The sequence below is a fragment of the Panthera leo genome, chromosome E3, assembly GCF_018350215.1.
Source record: "Panthera leo isolate Ple1 chromosome E3, P.leo_Ple1_pat1.1, whole genome shotgun sequence".
Lineage (NCBI taxonomy): Eukaryota > Metazoa > Chordata > Mammalia > Carnivora > Felidae > Panthera > Panthera leo.
The window spans coordinates 23,511,687-23,536,731 of record NC_056694.1 but is presented as its reverse complement, the minus strand read 5'-3'; the positions used below and the strand labels follow the sequence as shown (position 1 = coordinate 23,536,731).

General features: G+C 46.0%; 1 protein-coding gene across 7 annotated transcripts in view; it reads left to right on the top strand.

The window, feature by feature from the left end:
* Window positions 1–19,216, top strand: part of OTOA (otoancorin) — a 73,273-nt gene extending 54,057 nt beyond the window's left edge. For 6 of the 7 annotated variants that reach the window (XM_042922282.1, XM_042922281.1, XM_042922283.1 and 3 more), the window contains 8 exons: window positions 1,386–1,573; window positions 3,345–3,500; window positions 10,325–10,467; window positions 10,907–11,043; window positions 11,571–11,668; window positions 15,908–16,103; window positions 18,527–18,643; window positions 19,081–19,216. In XM_042922282.1, coding sequence (XP_042778216.1) covers window positions 1,386–1,573; window positions 3,345–3,500; window positions 10,325–10,467; window positions 10,907–11,043; window positions 11,571–11,668; window positions 15,908–16,103; window positions 18,527–18,597 — 989 coding nt within the window. In that variant the 3' untranslated portion in view covers window positions 18,598–18,643; window positions 19,081–19,216. Of the gene's footprint in view, window positions 1–1,385; window positions 1,574–3,344; window positions 3,501–10,324; window positions 10,468–10,906; window positions 11,044–11,570; window positions 11,669–15,907; window positions 16,104–18,526; window positions 18,672–19,080 lie in introns of all 7 variants that reach the window. The other variant, XR_006197855.1, reaches the window with a different exon arrangement.
* Window positions 19,217–25,045: the final 5,829 nt, after the last annotated feature.

The following is a 25,045-nucleotide window of genomic DNA, read 5'->3' as shown; positions in this document are numbered from 1 at the left end:
TATTTAACCATTCTGTTCCTCTCTAATTCTGTATCACTGGATCCTGTTTTCCTGGGAAAGTGGGGTGGAGTGGGGGAGTCTAGGAAGGAGGTGTCTTTTGTGATAAAGATGCTTGAGGACCACACGTGGTGCCCTTGATCTAGTCTGATTTTCCCTCCTGACCAGAGTCCAGTGAGTTGCCATTGGTAAGGGAATGGCCACAGAGCTTGGGAATGCCCTGGCCCAGGTGGTGCTGGTGAGTGTGCGAGCCTCAGGGATAGACAGCTGCTAAGACAGGAAAGCCAGGATTGCTCTCAAGATAAGGAGCCCTGGTGGCTCTGGGTGGCTCAGTCGGTTGGGTGTCCCACTCGGTTGGGTGTCCCACTCTGGATTTCAGCTCGGGTCACAGTCTCACAGTTCATGGCTTTGAGCCCCTCATTGGACTTGCTGCTGGTAGTGTGGAGCCTGCTTCAGATTCTCTCTCTCTTGCTCCGTCCCTCTCCACCTCACTGTGTTTCTCAAAGTAAATGAATAAACTTAAAAAAAAAAAGAGAGAGAGAGAGAGAGATGGTATCCTTAAAAAAAAAAAAAAAAAAAAGACAAGGAGCGTTCGGTTTTCTCCCAGGTTGGGCATATCTGGGAGAAACATTTCGTTTGTGTGTTGATGATGTGAGCTCATTTGACCAGGTGAGGTTCAACTTATTCCGAGACTGAAATGGACGGGTTTCTCCTGTTGCGAAGAAAACGCAACAGGTCCATTTCTCCTCTCCCTGAGGCAGTGGGAAGGCCATAGCCTCCACGATGATTTTCATGGACGACACATCATTCATCCTCCCTTCCCACACCAAGAACTGAATGCTCCTTCCTCGTAATTCTGGGAGCTTTAACTCTGGGTTGCAAACTCAAATGTATGCAGGGGGGCTGCGGGTACATAGCTAATAAAGATAGCTAACACGTATTGAGCACTTACTGTATACCTGGCATTGTTCTAAGTGCCTCAGATGTAATAATACATTTAGCCTTCACAGAAGTTCCATGAGGTAATTTTATCCTTATTTTATTGACGAGGGAACTGAGGCAGACTGGGGTTATATAGTTTTGGATTTGAATCTGAAGCCAGAACTGTTCACCACCGGCTCCTACTGTCCTCCAGGCAATTTGGAGCCCCAATGAAACGTTGCAGAGCTCCTACGGTGTGCATGTGGTGTGCAAAAAGTTGGCATTTCCGCAATTTCATTACCAGGTAATTAGCAGGAAGTGCCAGAAGTGGGATTCAGGCTGCTCCATGCGTCGACGCTAAGCTGCCTCTCGTGCATAAATCCAACTGGAGAAGGTTACTCGTTTCAATAAAGAAACAGACTAACGTGCCTGAAGCCCTCTTTCTTCTGTTCCTCCCCATTCTTCAGGTTGCCATGGAGTCGTGGCTCCTTCCTCCGGTGACATCTTCACGCTGGCTGAAGCCAATGCCTGCTGGGCCCCCGAGGACCTGCTCTGCATGGAGGAGCACACGTTCATCAGGAACGTGGAACTTCTGGGGGCTGTCAGGGGTTTCGACCAACCTCAGCTGATGACCCTGAAGGAGAAGGCAGTGCAGGTAAAGCCCGCGTCAGGGTGGGAGCTTTCAACAGAGAGAAAACCCCAGAAGGACGGTCCCGGCATTTCTGTGGGCAGAGCCCACCCCAGGGGGTTTTCACTTGGTGTTACCGTGTTGCAGTTTCTCCGGATGAACCCAGTGCCGTAGGCGTGCTCTTCGCATCTGACAAATTTCTAGTTCCTCTCTCTTAGGGCTGTGGCAGAGAACAGACGTGTGTCTTGGCATCTAATGGATGTTCAGTAAAAAGTTCTGTGGATGTTCTGGTGCCTCTGACTGAGACGGTTTCCAGGAACTGTGCCTTTTCTTTCTCCACATGGAGGACCTCAGTTGCTGCTTACAGAAGGTTTTCTCAGAGGCTGTTGCGATTTTGTTGGAAAACATAGCAGAAAAAAGTGAAAAGAAGACTAGAAGTCATTTTTCATCTTTATAAAAGGGTCCCTTTGAGTGGCTCATTTCAGCCATTAGGATAGTTGTGGAATAGCTAGTTACCCTTGTGGGGTTAAGGCATTAAATTTCTTAAAATTATATTTATAACTCTTTTTTATATAGATGACCCAAGTTTATTGTAGAAAGGTGGGAAAATAATAAAAAAGAAAATCGGTCATAATCTTCTACCTAGAGATAAGTACTGTTAACATTTTGGTATATTCACCTGAAGCTCCCCAGACTTCTGTATATGTGTATAAAATATATTTATATATTTCATGCGTGTATTTCATGTATACTTACACATATATGTTTCAAAAAATAGTATCATGCTCACCCACTATTCAATAACTTGCTGTCCACACCCAACAGTATAAACGCATATTTTTCTTTATCAGAAATATAAATTTATATCAGCATTTTAAATAGCTATATAATATTTCATTTTATGGCTGGTCCTTTTTTTTCCTGGTCCTTATTTATTTAGCAAATTGGTAGACTTTTAGGTTGCTTATATTTTTTTAATGCCTCAAAGTACGTATTTGTACATATTTCTTTGGATACTTGTCTCATTATTTACTTAGGATAAATTCCTAAGGTGGAATTTTGGGGTCAAAGAGTGTAAATGTTTGAAAAGCTATTGATACATATGACCAAATTCCTCTCCAAAAAGTACGTACCAATTATATTCTCAACATCCACAAATGAGGGTATCCTTTATCCCATATCTCTTCAACACCATAAATGATCATTCTGTTTATTCCTTGTCAATATGATCAGCTAACATGGTATTCTTTGATTGTTGTTAATGTACAATTTAAAAAGTTATGACTAAGACTGAACTTTTTTCCATGTTTCTTCTTTTGTGAATTTCGTATTCATGTCTTTTTTTTTTTCGAAAATCAGTAAAACTTTGCTTCTGTTCTTTCACCATTAACAGAAAACTAGGGAAAGCAAAAATGTTTGTGTTTACAAGATAAATGGCCTCTTTACCCAGAAAACATCAAACCCTCAAATTACAACAGGGAAGATAAGAGCACCCTCCCCCACTTCCCCTGAGCTGTCTTTGTCATCTTAGACAAAGCCTTAGTCCACTGGCCAGGGACCCTAGATGTGGCCAATTCAAGACGAGGGCCAAGGAATCAGACCAGTCCATTCCTGTGATACAAAGTTGTTCTGTTCATGTCTTTTGCATATGTATATTTAATAAAAGCAAGTGTAGTCATACATTTCCTGTTGATCTTTAAGAGAATTTTATATATTAAAGAGATTTACCCTGTGTCTGTTTAAAATACTATTGGTAATGGTCAGTCTAATCTGGATTTTTTTTTTTTTTGGCTTGAAGTTTTGGGACATGCCTTCTTACTGGAAAGAGTACCATATTGTCTCCCTGGGGCGCATTGCTCTGGCTCTTGATGAGACTGAGCTGGAGCAGCTGGATCTCAGCTCCATTGACACTGTGGCTTCGCTCAGCCAGCAGACAGAATGGACCCCAGGACAGGTAGGTACATGTTGCTGGATCTTTTAAATATCCCATTTGGGTCTTAATTTTCTGTATATTTTCCTTTATATCTTGAACATACAGTATTTATAATAACTGTTTTAAAATCTTTGCCGCCGGGGTGCCTCGGTGGCTGGGTCGGTTAAGCGTCTGACTTCAGCTCAGGTATGATCTCGCGGTTTATGGGTTTGAGCCCCATGTTGGGCTCTGTGCTGACAGCTCAGAGCCTAAAGCCTGCTTCGGATTCTGTGTCTCCCTCTTTCTCTGCGTCTCCCTTGTTCTCTCTCTCTCTCCCTCTCTCTGGAAAATAAATAAACATTAAAAAAAATTAGGGGCGCCAGTGTGGGTCAGTTAGTTGGGCATCTGACTTTGGCTCGGGTCATGATCTCATGGTCTGTGAGTTCGAGCCCCATGTTGGGCTCTGTGCTGACAGCTCAGAGACTGGAGCCTGCTTCGGATTCGGTGTCTCCCTCTCTCTCTGCCCCTCCCCTGCTCACACTCTGTCTCTGTCAAAAATAAATAAATGTTAAAAAAAAATTTTTTTTAAATAAAAAAAATTTTTAAATCTTTGCTGCTAAATTTCCATCATCAGTCATTTCTGAGTTTGTTTCTATGGGCTAATTTTTCTCCTAGTTATGGGTCATGTATGGGTCATGGCTAGTAATTTTGACTGACTGATGGGCATTGTGAATCTTATCTTTTTGAGTGCTTGATTTAGTTATACTCCTTTGAAGAGTATTTGGCTTTGTTCTGACATACATTTAAATTACTTTCAAATCAGTTTGGTCCTTCTGAGGCTTCTTTTTGAGTGTAATTAGGGTGAGTCCAGAGTGACCTTAATTCTATAGTTAATTTGTCCCCATCACTCAGACATGATTCTTCTGGGGACTCTGTCTAATGCTGTATATATTTCAAGACCTTTCTGCTCTGGCTGGTGGGAATGTGTGTTCTCTTTCTAACTCCATACAAGCTCTGAGAATTGTTCAGCCTGCTGCTTTCTGATGCCTCTTCCTGGTATTTATGTGGATTTCACTTCTGGCCTGTGTAGATAGGTCAGTACTGAGCCAGACCGGAGAAGACCTCTCTCTCTTCTGTGAAGTTTCTCTTCTGGTATTCTGTCTCTCTCTCTGAACTTTCTTATTTTCCAGTACTTTCCCCCACAAATTACTGGTGCCCTGGCCTCCCTGACCTTGGATCTCTGTATTTCCAATTCAGATGGACCACTGGGGTTTTGGGGTCCCTTCCCTGCTCCCTGGACTGCAAGCTGCTTCTGGGCCATAAGCAAGGGTGATTTTCGGACTCTTCTTATTTATTTTCCCTCTTTCAGGATTATAGTCCTATGTTCTCCATTGTTCAGTGTCTGAATACAATTGTTTCTGTATTTTGTTCAGTGTTCTCATTGTTTACGGTGGGAGGGTGATTCCTGTGTCACTTAATCCTTCATGGTTTAAAGAAGAACTCCCCAGAATTTAATTACTTCAACTGGGAGGGAAGTTAACCCACTGGATTGCTAGAAAGGGGAGTCTTAGCTGCTTCGTGGTATCTTCATTCTCAGGCAGGCCTCCCTCAGTGGTCATTCTCAACACCAGGTTTATATATTATCTACTTAGTAACCCCATAAAAAGAGTGCCTCTTTTGCATTAATTTTTTTTTACATTTTTTTAATGTTTATTTTTGAGAGAGAGAGAGAGAGACAGAGCACGAGTGGGGGAGGGGCAGAGAGAGAGGGAGACACAGAATCTGAAGCAGGTTCCAGCTCTGAGTTGTCAGCACAGAGCCCTACATGGGGCTCAAACCCATGGACTGAGACATCGTGACCTGAGCCGAAGTTGGATACCTAACCGACTGAGCCGCCCAGGCGCCCCTTTTCGCACTAATTTTTGAAAAAATTGCAGCATGGGCTGTGATTGCCCACTGCAAACCATCACTGTAGTCAGGAGTAGAGCAAGTTGGGTGGCCAGGCATGTGTCAGGGAGCAGAGTCCATCTCAACATGACCCTGTGAACTGACAGTGGGGAATGGGAATGTGGGGGCTGCCTAAAGGCCCCCAAAGACATCTATGCCCCAATCCCTGGAACCTTGGAAGATGTTCCCTTATATGGCAAAAGAGATTTTTCAGAGATGATTAATTTAAGGATTTTGAGGTGGGAAGATTCTCCCGATGAGCCCGATGTAATCACAAGGGTCCTTATGAGAAGGAGGCAGGAGGCCACAGATACACAAGGACACAGAGAAAGATTCGAAGGCCCCAGGCTGCTGGTTCTGAAGAGGGAGGGTGCAGCTACAGGCACCCTGTGGAAGCTAGGAGAGGCAAGGAAATAACATTCTCTCGAGTTTCCAGGAGGAACACACCCCTGCCGACCCATTTTAGGACTTAGGGCCTCCAGAAATTTAAGAGAATACATTTGTGTTGTGTGAAACCACTGACTCTGTGGCAGTTTGTTACAGCAGCAAGAGGAAACAAATACAGGGGGGTTCACCAAAGGAAAAGCATGGTGTTCTCAAACACGGGGGGGACGGGTGCTGGGCAGGCAAAACCACTGCATGTCCCCCAGTTGCGTGAGCTTTTTGGAATCAGGATTGCCACGTCCAATACTCTGAGTGGCACCATTCCAACAGAACCCAGCGTGAGTTGTATCACCCGCACTCCAGAGCTGGGCAGCGTGGAGGCCGTGGCTGGGAGGGTCACACCAGTCAATACATGGGAAACATTTTGAACAATGCCTGGCACATAGTGTTCGGTAAAAAGTACTTTTTTTTTTTTTAACGTTTATGTATTTGTTTTGAGAGAGAGTGAACGTGAACAAGGGAGGGGCAGAGAGACGGGGAGAGAGAGAATGCCAAGCAGGCTCTGCACGGTCATGAGGCTCGAACCCCGGAACTGTGAGATCATGACTTGAGCCAAAATCAAGAGTCGGACACTTAACTGACTAAGCCACCCAGGCGGCCCAGAAAGTAATTGTTTTCATTGTCATGGCCATCATCATCATCATCATCATCATCATCATCATCACCACACTTCCTCTCTCTGGAAGTTTAAAAGTTGCCTCAAAAAAAGAAAAGAAAAAAATAAGTTGCCTCATTTCCAAGATGGTCTAAACCAAGCAATTGGAGGTTCCTTCTATCCTGACATTCCATAATGACTGGTTTTGACTGGTTTGGGAAGTGCCACCTCAGCCTTCAGATACTAAAATCCTTCTATTTACAGTCCTGGAGAAAACAAATATATATCCAACTTAGAAACTAGAGTATCTCTTTCCCTTTGCACCAGTTTTAATTCCCACGGATGCCAGTGAGATTTATCAATATGTTTGAAGAGGATATGAAAACCTAACATTTGCATAGATCATTTGCAGTCAGTCCCTCAACTTTCGCTCCCAATCAAACCCTTAAATGCATGCTTCTAGATTAATAGACAGACCTGGCGGAACTACATTAACGGAGTTCAGTTTAAAAACCAATATAAGGGGGGGAGGAAACTATTAGAGAAGCCAGAGGGATGAACAGGGAGATTGAAATCCTAGAGCTATTCATTTTTCAGAGGGTTAATATTGCCTCAAAGTGTTAGTATTAATTGTCTGGGAATCATTACAGATACACTGGTCCAGTCATTCAAGTAAATATATTTTGGCTTATCACCTCGCAAGCTGAGCTTGCGTTTTCCGGGTTACAGTGGTGAGGACAATTTAATACCGCGTCCTCAAAGTAATTTTATTTGAATTGTATTTTTGCGCTTTCATTTTAAAGTGGGCACGCCTGATAGTTGAGGAGCACACATCGTTACGAGTCATCTAGTGAAACCTGATTTGGGAAGCCTTGATAGGAAACGTTCAAAAGCTACCTTGAATCTCTATGTTCTCATCATACCCAGACATCTTCACAGGCTACGAGTACAGGCTCTGGAGTCAGACTGTGAGCTTTGTAATCACTGAGGGAAGTTTCGTGGAGAACCTGATCAGTCTGATTTGCAGGAACATGGGAAATCTTCCTGAAGCCAGTCCGTGTGAAGGCAGCAATCCGATGCCATTTCTTTTGTGTTTTTTTTGACATTTTTAAATGCTTTTTTTTTTTTATTTGTATTTGAGAGAGAGAGAGACAGAGTGCAAGCAGGGGAGGGGGCAGAGAGAGAAGGAGACACAGAATCCGAAGCCGGCTCCAGGCTCTGAGCTCTCAGCATAGAGCCCGACGTGGGGCTCAAACTCACAGACTGTGAGATCATGACCTGAGCTGAAGTTGGACGCTTAACCGACTGAGCCACCAGGCGCCCCAATCCAATGCCATTTCAAAGGGGGTACCTATTGCCTACAACTTCTGTAGATCACTCACTCAGATATTCATTCATTCATTTAAAAAGTACTTACTGAACCAAACTGTGTGCCAGGCGTTGTACCAAGCAGTAGGGATTCAATAGCTAGCTGGATATTCTGTGCGTCTTGGGATTCTACGGTGGCACAGACAAAAAAGTGAGCACAGTGACAAATGTTTTGAAATTGTGATAATTGATGGGGCACCTGGGTGGCTCAGTTAGTTAAGCGTCTGACTTTGGTCCTAATCTCCTGGTTCGTGGGTTTGAGCCCCATGTCGGGCTCAGCACTGATAGCTCAGAGCCTGGAGCCTGCTTCGGATTCTGTGTCTCCCTTTCTTTCTGCCCCTTCCCTGCTTGTGTACTCTCTCTCTCTCTCTCTCTCAAAAATAAAATAAACATTAAAATAATAAAATGACGATAATTGATAACAGAAAATGGGCAAGGTGCTCATAGAAATAGTCAAGGAAGGAGGCTATTTAAGATAGGTGAATCAGGGGAAGAGGTAGCATGTAAGCAGACCTGAGTAGGGGTGCCTGGGTGGTTCAATGGGTTAAGCGTCCAACTCTTGATTTCAGCTCACGTCATGATCTTGGAGTTTGTGGGTTTCAGCCCTGTGCTGAACACAGAGCCTGCTTGGGATTCTCTCTCTCCCTCTCTCTCTGCCCCTTCTCAGCTCGCGTTTTCTCTGTCTCTCTCAGAATAAAGTAAATAAACAGACCTGAGGAATGGGGAGGCAGCAGACATGAAAAGTAGAAACCCAGTGCAACATTTCACAGTCTTTGTCAACACTTTCTCTTAACACTGTAATGATTCTTATTGTGTGATAAGGATGAACTAACTATTCTTATTGTGTGATAGGGATGAATTAAAAAGGGATGGAGGGGGTGTCTGGATAGCTCAGTTGGTTAAGTGTCCAACTCATGATCTCAGCTCAGGTCTTGATCTCAGGGTCGTGAGTTCAAGCTCTACATTGGGCTCCAGGCTGGGTGTGAAGTCTACTTTAAAAAGAAGTAAAAGTAAAGGAGATGGGAAGACTCACTATATCCGTGTGACCTTCACTCCCATTCAGATGTTTGTCCTTGGATGTCTCCTCCCTTTCTTTGCCTTGTGAGCTCTTGTCCTCTTGTAATCTTTTGCACCTGCCTGTATAAGCACTGAGGGATCCAGACTTTATTATACAGAGAATCTCCAAAGGCTTGACTTGAATCCTTCCTCAGGTCTGACATAAGTAGATCAAATGAATCAGGGTTCATTTAGTTCCAAGTGGCAGAAAAAACAACCCAAAGTGGCTTGACCAAGCAAAGGAATTTATTGGCTCCCTTAACTGAAAAGTTCAAGTAAAGAGTTCAGTTTTGGCTGGATTCTGAGTCTTCAACACTATTGTAAAGAATCTGTCTCTCACCATCTTTTGACCCTACTTTCCTTTGCGTTGGCTTCAGTCAGAGGCAGGTTCTTTCCATGCAGTGAATTCTAGCAGGTTCAGGTGTTTATCCTTCCAAGGTCAGTCCAGAGAAAGACTGTCTTATTCCTCTATTTCAATTAGGACATCCCTAATTATTCCAGCTAACGTCCTGGTTGGTTTTGACTGGATCACATGCCCAGTCTAGAACAAATCATGGCAGCCAAGCTGAGGGAAAACTTGACTAGTCGGGACTGGGCCATAGCATAACTTCTGGAACTCAGCAGGCAGTTACTCCAGCTGAACCACATGAAGTAAGAGTGTGGGAGGGGTGGCTCTCCAGGGAAAGTCGTGCACAATGAATGGCTACTGTGGAAGAATTTCAGGGAACCCTGCACATCCACACCAACCCCCTTGAATCAAAGCTCACTGAAGAGATTCCTCTGTGATTTTCTACACCAAAGCATTTGATATACTACTCTCTGGAATTGAAGAGAGAAGGACAAACCTACTTCTGTAGGACTTTAGAGAAAGAAAAATTCACTGTGGCCAAGATAGTCAGGGAAGACTTCATGAAGAAAGTGACATTTGACTTGAACCACTGCCCCTCTGCCCCCCCACCGTCCCGCCCAAATAAAACGCTGGTTGGATTATAACAGTTGGGGATGCAGGAAGTACATTTCAGATGGAGGGAATGATTTGAGCAAAGGCAAAGGAGCAGAATATCACAAGGTTTGTGAGACAGTGCTGGAAACAGATGCTGGAAAATTTGGATTCTGACGCAGGAGAACTTATGTGAGCAAACTATCTGAAGGTCATGAGTGACTGAGGAAAATAAGCCAGCAGACACAGACACAGGCACAGGACACAGTTCCTTTCATGTTGGTGAAGGATACAAGAGTTTCACTGCCAGAAGACACCTCCCTGGATCAGGGGACACACTCAATGGAAGCAGCACCTTAGGGACACGAACACGGAGGCGGTGGCTAGGATGCTTCGGAATGGGAGTGTGTCCAGAGGAGTACGGGTGGGGGATTGGTCCAGAGGCTACTGATCTAGCTCTGTTATTCCCTCGTAGTCTCTGGATGGTTCATCTTTATTCTTCCTTATTTTTTATAGGCTAAATCCATTCTGCAAGGATTCCTGGAGGATTCAGGCTATCGTATCCAGGATCTGAAGAGTTTCCACTTAGTAGGACTTGGTACAACCTTGTGTGCTATGAACATCACTGAAGTCTCACTTATAAAAATCTCGGAATTCAGGTAACCAAACCAGTTGTGTGCACAATGGCAAATGATTGACCAACTCATTCATCCAGCAACATGTTCTCTGCTTCCTGATGCTTTGCCACCTTTCTGGGCTAAGATAAGGAGTGGAGTCAGCTGGATCCTTTCTGGATGCTGAGCCTACCTACCTTCTTCTTTTTTTTTTTTTTAATGTTGTTATTTATTTGAGAGAGAGCAAGCATGGGAAGGGCGGAGAGAGAGAGGGAGAGAGAATCCCAAGCAGGCCCCATGCTGTCAGCTCAGAGCCTGACGCAGGGCTTGATCCCACGAACCATGAGATCATAACCTGAGCCGAAACCGAGAGTCAGATGCTTATTAACTGAGCTGCTCAGGCCCCGAGCCTGCCTACTTTCTGCACACCAGTTGTGTCTGAAGAGTCTCCCAGGCTCACACTATATTCTTCCCTCTTAATTAGGGTGGTGGTGGCCAGAATCGGAACCCTGCTCTGCAGCACCCATGTCTTGGCCGAGTTTAAGAGGAAGGCAGAAGTTGTATTTGGGGATCCCGCCAAGTGGTCCGGCCCTGTCTTGCAGGAGCTCGGGACCATTGCAGGTAAGAGGCACCCTGAGCATGCCTTCTCCCTTTCCAACCTTTGTCCTGGGGACAAAAGCAAATAATAATAATAATAATAATAATAATAATAATAATAGAATCCTTGGCTGTGTGTAGTGAACATCTCTAAGGTTACAGTGGAACCTAGATTCATGACTTGAAGGTACAGAGGGTGAGGTCTACAAATCTCCCCTTGGTGATTCCTGTGCTCACTAAAGCGGTTTAGGATGTGATTCAATTGGCTCCTAACTAGTTTCATACACAATCTGCAATTGCGTAGAGTTCCTTCTGGGCATACATTTCCTTGTAGGAGACCAATCAGGGCTGCTATGACCCACTTTTTTTTTTTTTTTTTTTTTTTTGAGTTGATTAAGGAACTTGATTCTCCAGTGTGATTTTCAGGGCCTTTGGTAAGGAATGCGGCTTGCTTAGAACAGACAGATCTGTACATTAGGCAGCACCATTAATAAAACAAGTAGAGTTCTGATGGCTGGATCTAAACCCTCGTGATTCCTTTTCCTCCCCAGCTGGATTAACTAAGGAAGAGCTCCAAATGCTGGACAAGGATTTGATGCCGTATTTCCAGCCATCAGCAATCAAATGCCTTCCTGATGAGATATTCAAAGTAGGTACCCAGTTCTTCAAGGAGAATAGGAGCTTGACCCCATTTCAAATCACATAGGGGAACAGATGGCAGGCCTCAGATTCTAGAGGCTTGCAACCAGCCTTCTCGGAAAGGGCCAGGGGGGAGCTGTATGCCACCAATGAATGGGTCACATTCTGGGTTAAAAATTTTTTTTTCTTAAAACTTTAATTTATGTTTTAATTGTACTTATTTTTATGGTTGTCTTCCCTTCATAGCAGGTGGTATTGATTTTCTATTTATGATGGTAGGACAGGTTCATATTTCTTTATCCAGAACCCTTGGGGACAGATATATTTCAGAGTTCAGAATTTTCCAGATTATAAAAAGATCACTCTGTGAATCTACAGTATGTAACTTAACACCCCCAGCAGTGTCTGGGGAAGCACCTTACGCATTAATATTTCTGTGAAGTAATCAATGACGTCACATTAATTGGAATAAGTAGAGACTCTAAGTGACCTTCAGTCAATTCAGGTTTTTCAGGCAAAGAAGTTTGTCTTAAACTTTGGAAAACACTTTCAGCTTTGAGACGTTTCTGGATTTCAGAATTGCCAATGAGGGATTGTAGACCTATATAACATTTCCTAATTATTTTTATTTTTTAAATTATTTATTTATTTTTTTAAATGGTTATTTACTTATTTTTTAGAGAGAGAGAGGTCGCAAGCTGGGGAGGGGCAGAGAGAGAGGGAGACAGAGAATCCCAAGCAGGCTCTGCATTGTCAGCACAGAGCCCAATACGGGGCTTGAACTTACAAACTGTGAGATCATGACCTGAACCACAATCAAGAATCTGATGCTTAACCAGCTGAGTTCCCAAGGTGCCCCATAACATTTCCCTTTGTTTCTTTTTTTTTAAATTTTCTTTTTTCTTTTTTAAAATTTACCTCCAAATTAGTTAGCATAGAGTGCAACAATGATTTCAGGAGTAGATTCCTTAGTGCCCCTTACCCACTTAGCCCATCCCCCCTCCCACAACCCCTCCTGTAACCCTCAGTTTATTCTCCATATTTACGAGTCTCTTCTGTTTTGTCCCCCTCCCTGTTTTTATAGTATTTTTGTTTCCCTTCCCTTATATTCATCTGTTTTGTCTCTTAAAGTCCTCATATAAGTGAAGTCATAGGATTTTTGTCTTTCTCTGACTAATTTCACTTAGCATAATACCCTCCAGTTCCATCCACGTAGTTGCAAATGGCAAGATTTCATTCTTTTTGATTGCCGAGTAATACTCTGTTGTATATATATATACCACATCTTCTTTATCCATTCATCCATGGATGGACATTTGGGCTCTCTCCATACTTTGGCTATTGTTGATAGTGCTGCTATAAACATGGGGGTGCATGTGTCCCTTGGAAACAGCACACCTGTATCCCTTGGATAAATGCCTAGTAGTGCAATTGCTGGGTCATAGGGTAGTTCTATTTTTAGTTTTTTGAGGAAACTCCATACTGTTTTCCAGAGTGGCTGCACCAGCTTGCATTCCCACATAACATTTCCCTTTTAAATGAATTTAAGTAAAAATATTTTAGTTGGTTTAAGGAAAAGTGGTAAGAAAACATCAAAGGAGTATGTTAGCTAACGTGACAATAAATTATTAAGGGAAAAAAAAAAGAAAACCTCGAAGGACAGGTGACGATGCAATGGAAAAAAATTGACAGGGTGGCATTGGGTCAACTGTAGTGGGGTAGTCAGTGAGGGGTCCCTGCTTCGTGTCCCCGTACAAGACTAGTGTTTGGTGGGGACGGTGTGCTCTGATGAGGAGTGGCCCTGGTACTCTTGCTTGTTGGGTAACTTGGAAATACATTCTGTCCACCACAACCATGTAAGACACACAAACGAGGCCGGACAGACTCCCACGACGCCACATCACTGGTTCATTTCAAGACAGACGGCAGACCTCGAATGACTTCAGAAGACAGGACAGATGCCAGCACAGACAGTTCCCCAGCTGTTTCTGGGAGATAAATCGTAGTCCTTGAGGCTACAGAGCTTCCCCTCTGGGGGGCTCTGCATGGGATAGGCAGCTTGGTTCTGGATGCTGCACACTGCTGAGCACTTTCTCCTGGTCTTGTTTGGGGTGCACTTTGTGGTTGCTTCCTTGTTTGGGTATTTATTTCAGAAATCCCTACTGACCACCCCCTGTGGTGGGCACCGGGAGAGATGCCCCTGGGGTGTAACCCAGTGCATGCTGGGCCTCAGAAGGTAACATGAAAGAGTGCAGTGGCCTGGGTAGAGTCCCAGGTGAACTGTGTAAACTTAGCCCTCTCTAAAACGGGGAAGCTGCGTCTCGTCTCTGGCACCTCAACGCAGTGTGACAATCTGGGATCACTATTACCGGATCTCCCTTTTTTAAAATTTTATTTTACAGATTCCAGAAGTCTCCGTTTTCATGTGAAACCTTCTGATAATTAAATGTTGGCAACCACTTTTAAATTTATTTTTTTTAAACAGAGTCCGGTAGGCCTAGAGATTCAGCCTGGCCTCTGGGCTGCAAGCCAGCCCCATCGGAAAGATAGATAATTTTTATAGTACAGACTCCATTAATGGTAGATGTAAGGTGTAAGCCAGAAGAGTACCTGTGTTGGGTGTGTCTGTGTGTCTGAGGGAGGAGGTGATGCTGACCTTGTGCGGCAGGACAGCTAGGTCGGAGGGAGGAACGGTGTGGCACACGGAAGGGCAGGGCAAAGGTGCTGCCTCTCCTGAGGGCTACAAATACGGACGCTCATTCTCCTGCAGTGAAGAGTCCTGGGGGGAGGCAGCTGCGGAGGTGGGCTTGGCCCAGAGTGTGAAGTCCCCATTGCCCCATTCAGGAGCCGGAACTGTGTCCTGAAAGCGGGGGGCAGGGAAGGGTTCCAAGCAGGGGAACAACACGATTCCAGGGAAGCATCTCCTGAGGGAATAAGAAGAGGGTGAAGGAAAGAAGAGGGGCAGGTGAGGGGGCATAACCCCTTTCCCAGAATCTTTGGGGTGCTTAGAAAATAAGCAACATAACTTTAAAAGCCCCTCTACAAATTCAGAATCCTGCCATCCCATCTCATTCCAGACCCACTGAAACTAGCCACCAAGTCCTCTGAGCTAGAAGCGACTTCAGAAAACATCTTCGTCAGGGTCCTCAAAGACCCTAGTGTCCTTGGCAGAATTTCCCACTTCCAGTGCCCATGGCAGACGTCACTTTCCTCCACTGAGCCCTCACAGGACCCACCCGCATGGTGTGCAGGCAGTCATCAGAATCCACACAGGAGATGAGTTCTCTGTGCCATTCCACATCTAGTCTAGAGCCCAGAGAGGCTGTGAAACTTGCCTAAGGTCACACAGCAAGCATATGGCAGACATAGATACTAGCCATATGATACTGGCTGGGACACAGATTCAGATCTTTAGCCTTTAGGCTTGTGTTTTCTTCTCTAAATCAGTGTTTCTCAGGTGGGAGACCTGGAGCCTGGAGAAGGAGGTACCTTGCGCTGAATTAAACAACATTAAGTCACACAGTGAGAAAATCATGACTCTCTTTTCAACTCTCTGTTAATGCTGATTACTTCAAGGAAGAAGTCTCAGTTTGGAGCTAAAACGTCTTTAACACCTCTATAACGCTTAAAGCCTCCTTTTTATTACATTTTAAGAGACCTTCGTTCAGAAATTGTTGGCCAACAACTCTAGCTAGAATTCAGGAAGGTTGTTTCATTTCTTTTGGCCTATTGTTAATGGTTACCGATGGCAAGTCACTCTGGTCTTCCATTTTTGGAAATTTCCACTTAAAATTTTCCATTTTATTTTATTATTTATTTTTAATTTTTTTTTAAATATTTATTTATTTTTGAGAGACAGAGTGAGACAAAGTGAGACTGGGGGAGGGGCAGAGAGAGAGGGAGACACAGGATTGGGAACAGGCTCCAGGCTCTGAGCTGTCAGGCTCTGCGGGGCTCGAACCCACAGACTGTGAGATCATGACCTGAGCCGAAGTCGGACGCTCAACCTACTGAGCCACCCAGGCGCCCCAAAATTTTCCATTTTAAAAATAAACTTATTCTAGCAGTGAAAGAGTGAGGAGATTTTAGGGAAAGATCCTCAAGAGGAGTAGAAAGGGTACACGGGTGTGGCAAAGTTGTGCGCGGCCCTGGGCGGGTGACCGAGGTTTGGGAAACCCGCGGAGGGGACCCACTGAGGGCGCTGTCCCTTCTCCCCCCCCCCCCCCCCCCCCCCCCAATTCCGCTGCAGGAGCTGTCCGCGGAGCAGATAGCCTCCTTGGGTCCCGAGAACGCAGCGGCGGTGACCCCAGCCCAGCGCAGGCAGCTCAGCGTGTTGCAGCTGCAGAGCCTCCAGCGGGCGCTAGATGGCGCCAAGACTCGCTCCTGGCTGGACACGCCCCCGAGCGCCAGCCCCACCCGGACCGTCTCCTCCGCTTCTACTCTAGGTGAGGGGGACACTCTCCCTGGTCCTCCTTAGCCTTGTTCCCTGTTCTTGGGCGGGGACGTTCCTAAGATTAAAAGTGGGGTCTCACATAGTCTTCCGAGACTCTGCATTCGGAGAAAAATCTAAAGTCCGTAGCAAGCGTCTGTAAATGACCCTCAACTCTGCCTATACTTTGAAGTCACCTGGGGGAACTTAAAAAATTAAAAGAAAAAATTTTTAAGTTTATTTATTTAGAGAGAGAGGGAGAGAGAGAGAATGAGAATGAGAATCCCAGTCCCAAGCAGGCTCCACACTGCCAGCCCAGACCGGAGCCAAAAGCAGGAGTTGGACTCTTAACCTACTGAGCCACCCCAGGTGCCCTGGGGGAACTTTTAAAACAGCCAGTTTCTGGGACCCCATCCAGAACTCGTTGAATCAGAATCTCTCGAGTGTAAATGCATTTCGCCGGTTCCTTTGCATCCTACCTCCTTCTCACTGAGCACTATTAATTAATAAATTCAACCAGTATATATTGGGCACCTACTATGCATCAAGCCTGCAGCAGGGGCTGGGCATATGGGGGTGAGCAAGACAGGTGAGGCTGTCTTGTAAATGAACAAGATGATTTCACATCCAGGAAGACCAGGGAGGGAAGGAGGCAGAGGGAGGTGGTGGTGACTAGGGCTCAGCTAGGATAAGGGGGTCAGGGATGTGTGGCTTTCCTTGCCTTTCTTTTCTCTTCTCTTCCCTCCCCCTCAGTCTGTCACTTCTTTGTGGCCCCTCCTATCTTTAGTGAGCACCATCTCTGGACAAAGCATGGTGTTGGACTCTGAGGAGATAGCAGAGAGCAAGCCAGATGTGTTCTCCATGCTCACTGAGCTATCAGTTGAGCCTGGGGTTGAGGGAGGGCCTACGTAGCCAGGCGACCATGAGGCAGTATGACAGGTGCTGTGATGGGGAACACAGGCACTGAGGGAACACATGGGTGAAGCGGCTGATGTGGGCTTGGGGGGATCGGGGAGTGCCCACGGCAACCTCCCAAAGATGGTAAGTCTAAACTGGAGCCCAAGCTGGGGAGAATATAGACTCAGCCCCATGGACAGTGTCCCGGGTAGAGGGAGCAACGTCAGCAAATACCCAGGGAGCGAGGAGAACTTGGTGCTCAAAACCTCCACTCTGCCTTTTCCTGACCTGAATGTCTCCCTCCGTCTGCCCCAGCCTTCCCTTGGCGGGGGGATGGAGAACTGGGGGAATTCCCAATTTCTGCAGCCACAAGTGGCCACAGACGGCACTCACAAACAGGAGCCATGACCTTTGATATACTACTATTATTTTAAAAACTTTTCATTGAAATAGAATATGCATACATTTAAAAATTACTTTTAAATAGCGTGTCTTGTGTGTTTTATATAATACACACAAGAGTTAGTACACAGGGTTCAAAACAGGTAAGGTCTGACAAGGAAGGAATACAGTGAAATGTCTCCCTCTGTCTGTCTCCTGTCCCATCATCACCTTCCCGTCCCCAGAGGCAAGTGATGTTACCAGCTTCTTGTGTATCTGCCCAGAGATAGTCAGCCTGTGCATACCCATAGATTATCTCTGCACTTTTATAAAGGGTAGTTGTACCCTTTGTTGTGTATCTGTGCATAGGAGCCCGGCAATGGTTGGTTTTCTAGTTGCATCATAACTGCATTTAACCAGATCTCTACAGACGGATAGTTCAGTGTTTTCTTTAAAAAAAAAAACAACAAAAAACAAAAAACAACTTACAAACAAGGCTGCAGGGAATAACCTTTTATCCTTTGCATCTGTTCAAGTATATCTCCAGGATAAAGTCTTCAAAGTGGTATTGCTAGGTCAGAGGGTATGTACATTTGTAATTTTGACGGATATTGCAAAATCCCCTGTAGAGAGGCAGGACTAGTTTTTCCTTGAGCCAACAGTGTCGGAAAGTGGTGTCCCTGTGGGACCTTAGATGCCCTACTCCTTTCATTCATCCCACAGGCCCTTCCTGAGGGGAAGACCCTTACTCTCTTGTTTCTTAAACTCGCTTCATTATCAGGACCACCTGGGAGGGATCCTTAAAATACAGATTCCTGGGCCTCGTGTCAGACTTGCTCAATCACAATCTCCGGGGGGGGGGGGGGGGGGAGGAACCTGGGATTTGCATTTTTAACCATCTCCCCAGGTGACTCTTAGGATTAAGGCAGCTCTGGTACCAGCTGATTCACATAATGACATTGAATTCTCACTTCTCGGGCCCTGCATTCGGGTCATGATTCCCACGTAAGAGAAAAGAGCAAACAAACCGCATTCCGGGGGGAATCACGTGAATGGGCCAGAGGGAGACTAAGGGAACTGGGCATGATGCATCTGCCCACTACCACCCCTCCTCCCCCCGCGGGTTGCTGAGGCCTTCTGTGCATCCCTGTTTCCTTTTAGGAGCCCCCAGCGCCTGGGGTCTTTGGCTCTGCTGTCCTTTGCTGGTTCTTATGGCCGAGACCGTGTGGTGAGCAGCGTGTGTGCATCGCCCTTCAGTGCCCAAGCAGCCGGCCCAGGGTGTGTGGAAACAGAGGCACTTCAGACTGTGAGACCCCCTACCCCAATCCACAGCCTCCCCTGGGGCGGGGAGACCCCAGGGCCTTGAAATTTCAAAGGCACCAAAAGGAAGAATAACTGTTAAAAATGATTTTAAAAGTTCTCCAGCTGGCTTGTGTCCTCAGCAGAGAGACGTTCTCTGCCCCGTTTCAGCCTCTCTTGCTTTCCAGCTTGGAGACAGAGAAGCTGTGGGTGGGAAGGGTGTTTTCTGTCAAGGGCATGAGGACCTGACGCCCGAGTTCCTGGCATCTCTCTCTGAAGAGAGGGCAGTAACTTGTGTGTAAGGAGTGGCGGGTGCTGGCAGTGGTACCATTTTATCCAGGGCTTGATCTGGCTTCTTCTCTGGCTTAATGTCTCTTCCTCGGAGCTATAGGCTACATTGGATTTCTCCTTCTTAGGTATTTCGCAGAGCTGAAATAAATGAATCCCTCAACAGAAGCCAATATTCCTGCCTGATTGCTGGGACTAATTGATGTTTTGGTGGGCATTCCATTGCCTGGAAATTAAAACATTTAACATGGCTCAACGTTAAATCAATTTTTAAATACATTTTCCAGATGCCTTCCATTTCTTTGGGAGTCAGCTGAATGAATGGCTGTGGAGTTATCCGTTAAGCTTTTAAAACAGTCCTTTTTTGACGAAGGTGGTGGCTCTTCCGGTTTTAAGTTGCCCTGGGCTTTGGGGATGGGTTGAAATAAAAAGGAAATACATAGTGCAAGTCAATCACCCATGTGATTATAGCACAGCAGGGCAAAGTCCGCCCACTGGCCCAATCCTTTTGGAGGCTGGGATGGAGTTACTTCTGCAAATTTGCAGGATGCTCTTGGCCTCGGGCTCAGGAAAGGGCAACGGCAGTGTGGTTTGCCACCTCCCAGGTGTTATGCCGTCTCAAAAATAGCAATCAGAGTCATTTCTCATGACATCCCTTAGGGAGCAAGTTAGACATCCTGGGCACTTCTCTTCTGCCACCAGCACGCCCTGCGTTCTCTTCCTGGTCACGCATCCACAGTAGATGTCTCATCTGGAGATAGGAAGAAAAGCCTGCCTGAGTTTCCAAATATCTCTGGTGTTCCATAAGAGGTGGGTGGATTTTAAAAAGCAGCATGGGTAGGTGTTGTAGAGACTGGTGTATTTTCAGATGTCACATGCAGTTATGATAGAAAATTAAAAGGCTGGCATATGGAAGGTGTGGCCCTGCAGGTGTTGTTTAGGGTCTGATTTGGTTCTTCTCTCATCCTGGCGGGGAAGTGGCAGCTCATGTTCCTTCTCAATCACAGATCATCAATCTTGTTACCAACAGCACCAGCCCCCGGTTTAGCGGGGCCAGACTGGCTGATCTGAGAGGGGCGTTGCGTGAGAATGGGTCTGTGCAGGTTCCGGTTGGATCCCACTTTCCTTCGGCCTTGGATTTTCCTGGGGAACAGCAATTAAAACAACTTTCCTTTGAATCAGGCGTCACGCTGCCAATGTCGTGGGGCTTTTGTGTCTCACCTTCCCTTCTGATCATTTGGTTTTGATTGACTTCCTGGACCCTGCCTGCCATGTTGGATGGCGACAGTGACTCCTGGAGGGCCAGCTCTGCATCAGGCACTGCTGAAGGGGCTTTGCCTATATCATTAGCTCACTTGGTTGTCATCACAACTCTGCCACGTGGGTGCAGTTGTGATTCCCATTTTCAGATGAGGGGACTGAGCCCAAGAGGTTAAAGAACTGTGGTCTAAGGCCCCTCAGGTAGGAAGGATTTTTGGATCTTGACTTTTTACCTCTCACTGTGCTGCCTCCTGGATGAGTATCTTTTAACTTCTCCAATAAGTTAGATCAGAGAGAGATTCTGTAATTCCCTTCACCTCCTCCTCTGGCGGGAGGCCAGCTTGCCTCACAGCGCTTATAATTGGTGATTGCCTCAGGCAGAAAGACAAATCCAGCTTATGCCCCGCAGGACCCCTGGGGTCTCAGGTTGAGATGCGCAGTCCTTTGCATGCAGGGAAGCAGCGGGTCATACTGATAGGTGTTGCTCCTGTTCACCTTTCAGTGTCAACCCGGCCCTTGCATTCCCAGCCTCCGTCTTCTACAACTGGCCCCCCAGGTGGCTGCAGGGATCATGGTCACTAGCACACAGGTCGCGGTGCCATGGCCCTGATTGGTTGGCACCTGCTCCATATAGGTTGTCAGATATCTGAATATCACCCCCAGCTGGATCCTTTGGCGGAACCCCCACCTTCAGGCCCCCTCCAGATGCTGAGCGTAGCTTGTGGGGGCTGGAAGTGTTCCTGCAACTTCAATGAGACCTAGAAATACATTATTCTCTCTAGTCCTGGTGCCCAGGGAGTCACCACAGTTGCTGGAGATGGGATGCATTACCAAGAAGAGGTGGCTGTGTCTTGGTGTGTGTGTGTGTGTGTGTGTGTGTGTGTGTGTGTGTGTTTCCCTGGCTTTACTAAAGGAATGCTGAGAGTGACAACACAGTAAAGAACTTAGTATTAAATATTCAATATTCCTTTGTCCGTAAGTCTGTTGCCCATTCTTACCTTTAAAAACATCTATATTGTTTCCAAGGAAAACATATATGTAATAAAAAAAATAAAATTAAACACTGCAGAATTACCAGGTCGTAGAGTGAACAGGTGCGACATCTACAAAGTATGTCTTGGGGTGAGTACCCTCTCTATAAATCTATCCCAGCCGTCCAGTGATTCCTGGGATTTTCAGCCACCATAGGAGATTCATTTTATACTTCTCTGCCTTTACTGCTTATTGTTACTGATTATTTCAGAAAGGGGTATGGGCTTGTCTGACCTATGGGGAGAGATCTGCATAGGTGTTGCCCACAGGTGAAGACCTTACTGGCCTTCACCTCCATCCTGGCCTTTGATGACTCAGACTGGACATATGCTGATGAAATCTGGAGGGAGGGGCTGTCCTTAGGAGAAGACTGAGGAATTGCTTTCAGTCTCTGAAATCCTCTGGAACATTCCCATGTGTGTGGTGGACTAGATGACCATCCCCAACTCCTTTGGTTACTTCCTTTATTAGGCTTATACATCCATGTATCTCAACACCGCTGACTTTGGGCTTTGGTTGTTGGAACATGAGCAGAAATGATAGATTCCACAGCAGTAGTCTTACATGTGCTCACATGATTTGGCCTGACCTGTTGGTAGTCGCTTCTCCACGTGAGGCGATGTGTAGATGAGGAGACATAGGGAACAGACATGAACACATCCTGCAGCTTACAGCCAAGCTGAGATCAGCAGAACCCAGCAGAGCCACAGCCAACCTGAACACTCAGGAGCAAGAAATAAATACTTGTTACGGGAAGCCATTGAGACTTTGGGGTTATTTGTCACTGCAGCCAAAGCTGACTTATACACCGTGTCTTCAGCATGCCCTCCTTTGCACAGTGCTTGTCCCATGCTGTGGATTGGAAGATGATACACTTTACCCCGAGTCACACTGACTGAAAAGGAAATGGATGATTCCAGAAGAGTTCAGTTACTAAACTGTGGTAGACAGAATTCTAAGGTGGCGCTAAGCTCCTTGGTGTGCACCTGTGTAATCTCTTCCCCCTGAGTCCAGGCAGAATCTGTGGGTGTGATGGAGTGCCACTCCTATGACTTTAGTCTTAGACTATTAGCTTTTACTAATTTTTTGACTTAATAAAAAGGTAGATTGGGGTGCCTAGGTGGCTCAGTTCCGACTTCAGCTCAGGTCATGATTTTGTGGTTCATGAGTTTAAGCCCTGCATTGGGCTCTGTGCTGACAGCTCAGAGCCCGGAGCCTGCTTTGGATTCTTTCCCCCCTCCCCCCCACCTCTGCCCCTCCCAACTCATGCTCTGTCTCTGGCTCTCTCCTCTCTCAAAAACAAATAAGCAGTGGGGCACCTGGGTGGCTCAGTTGGTTAAGCATCCAACTTTGGCTCAGGTCATGATCTCACGGTCTCATGAGTTCAAGCCCCACATCAGCCTCTGTGCACCGACCGCATGGAGCCTGCTTGGGATTCTCTCTCTCTCTGCCCCTTCCCCACTCACACGCTCTCTGTCTCTCTCAAAATAAATAAATAATTTAAAATTAAAAATAAATAAATAAACACTAAAAAAAAGGCAGATCGTCCGAGTGAGTCATACTTAACTAGCTGTACCATTCAAAGGAGCTAGCCCTTCCTGAAGTCAGAGGTATTCAGTGTGAGAGAGCCTATGGAGGGGACCACGTGGCAAGGACCTAGCGTGGACCTTGGAAGCTTAGAGGTCCCTGGCTGACCGCCAGCAAGAGAATGGGGAGACCTCATCATACAATCATAAGGAACTAAAGTTTGAAAGCAGCCTGCAATCTTAGAAGGGGACCCAAGCCTCAGATGGGACCCCAGCCCCAGCATGCTCTCAACCAGGTGAGACCCTGAGCAGAGAATCCAGCCGAGCCACGCTCCGACTTGTGACCTCCTGAACTGAATACACAGAATAAGGGGAAATGAGTGCAGGGTAAGCAAATGCCAGCCATGTACAAGGAGCTGAGAAACAGGCAGCCATCTCTGGCTGAAACAGTCTAGCTCTGGAATGTAAGCTTAGCCCGGAAACCTAACGTTGCTGTGGGTGGGCATCCTATTCCTTTTCAGTTCTCCCTCAGGGATCTTTTACTTCTTGTGAAGATGGAGGCCTGGTATGTTTATTTATCTTTAGCACTTGCCATTTATAATGACTCAGCATTAATTCCTCCTTCCCCACAAGACTGAATTTCGTTTGGGGAAGCATTCCTCTGGGACTGTCACTCGTGGATTAGGTGAGATGAATCCCACCTTCAGCTCCAGGGTGGGCTCTGATTCTCTTAAATCAATCAGCATATCACATTCCTTAAACCATAGGGATTGATTCAGGGATGGGCCAGTGACAGCCAGGACGTGGATTTTTTAAAAAAATTTTTTCTTAATGTTTATTTATTTGTGAGAAGAGAGAGAGCATGAGTGGGGGAGGAGAGAGAAAGAGGGAGACACAGAATCTGAAACAGGCTCCAGGCTCTGAGCTGTCAGCACAGAGCCCAACGCGAGGCTCGAACTCACAGACCATGAGATCATGACCTGAGCTGAAGTTGGATGCATCCGAAGTCGGACATGCGCCGGATTTTTTTTTTTTTAACATTTACTTACTTTGAGAGAGAAAGAGAGCGTGCACACTGGTACACGTGAGCAGGGGAGGGGCAAAGAGAGGGGGAGAGAGAGAATTCCAAGCAGACTGTGTGCTGTCAGTGCAGAACCTTATGTGGGGCTCAAACTCAGGAGCCCTGAGATCATGACCTGAGCCAAAATCAAGAGTTGGACACTTAACTGACTAAGCCACCCGGGCACCCCCAGACCATGGATTTTTATTCAACTATTGGAGGGGAAAAGGAGAGAGATGGACAGAAAGACAAAGAGGCAGAGATAAGAGACAGGAAGCGAGGAAGAAAGATTTGCTTTCCTTCTGGACATGAACTGTCCAGCCATCTTGAAATTGTAGGAAGAGAAGCTGTCAAGAAATGGAACTAAGAAATGGTGTGAGAAGGGGCACCTGGTTGGCTCAGTTGGTTAAGCGTCTGACTTCGGCTCAGGTCATGATCTCATGGTTGGTGGGTTTGTGTGCTGACAGACTAGAGCCTGCTTCAAATTATGTGTCTCCCTTCTCTCTCTGCCCCTCCCCTCCTTGTGTACTCTCTCTCAAAAATAAATAACATTAAAAAAAAAAAGGTGTGAGCAAAACCAGGTTCTGGTAAAAGCTTTTAGAGCCTGGATCAAATCATACATGTAGATCTGCCCCTGGTCCATTCAGTTACGTGAACAAATTTAGGTTGGATTTTATGATAACCTTCAGCTGGTTAGAATGGCTTCTCTTCCCTGCTTGTCTTAATTTTTGGACATCTGAATATTGTTTTTTATTGTAGGTGCAACTGATCACACAGTGCTATTTTCTCTGTAACAAGTAGAGTGTGGAGATTCTGGCTTCACAGGGCCCCAGAGAGCACCAAGCTTTACCCTGAATTGAGCTCAGATGCACCTGAGCACCTGATAGGTTACAGGGACCCTGTTTTTGAAAACTGTCTTTACACAGATGACAAAATAGCACAATAATATTTAAGGCTTTTTCCTTGAGCCCTGGGCTTGTTCTGGAAGTGACTCTCAACCTGGGGTGAGAGGTTTGCTTCTCTGGCCCTCCAGGGGCCTTCCTTGTTTGGGAATTTGGCCTCAGGGAGACTGAGTCATATCCAACTGACTCCAGGTACCCAAGCCTGCTGGTCCAACTGGGCCTATGCCTCCTGTCCCCCAAGGGCAGCCAGTACGGGCTCCTGCTTTTCTTCCTCCTGATTTAGCATCATGCAGGGCAAGAATTCTGGAGTGTG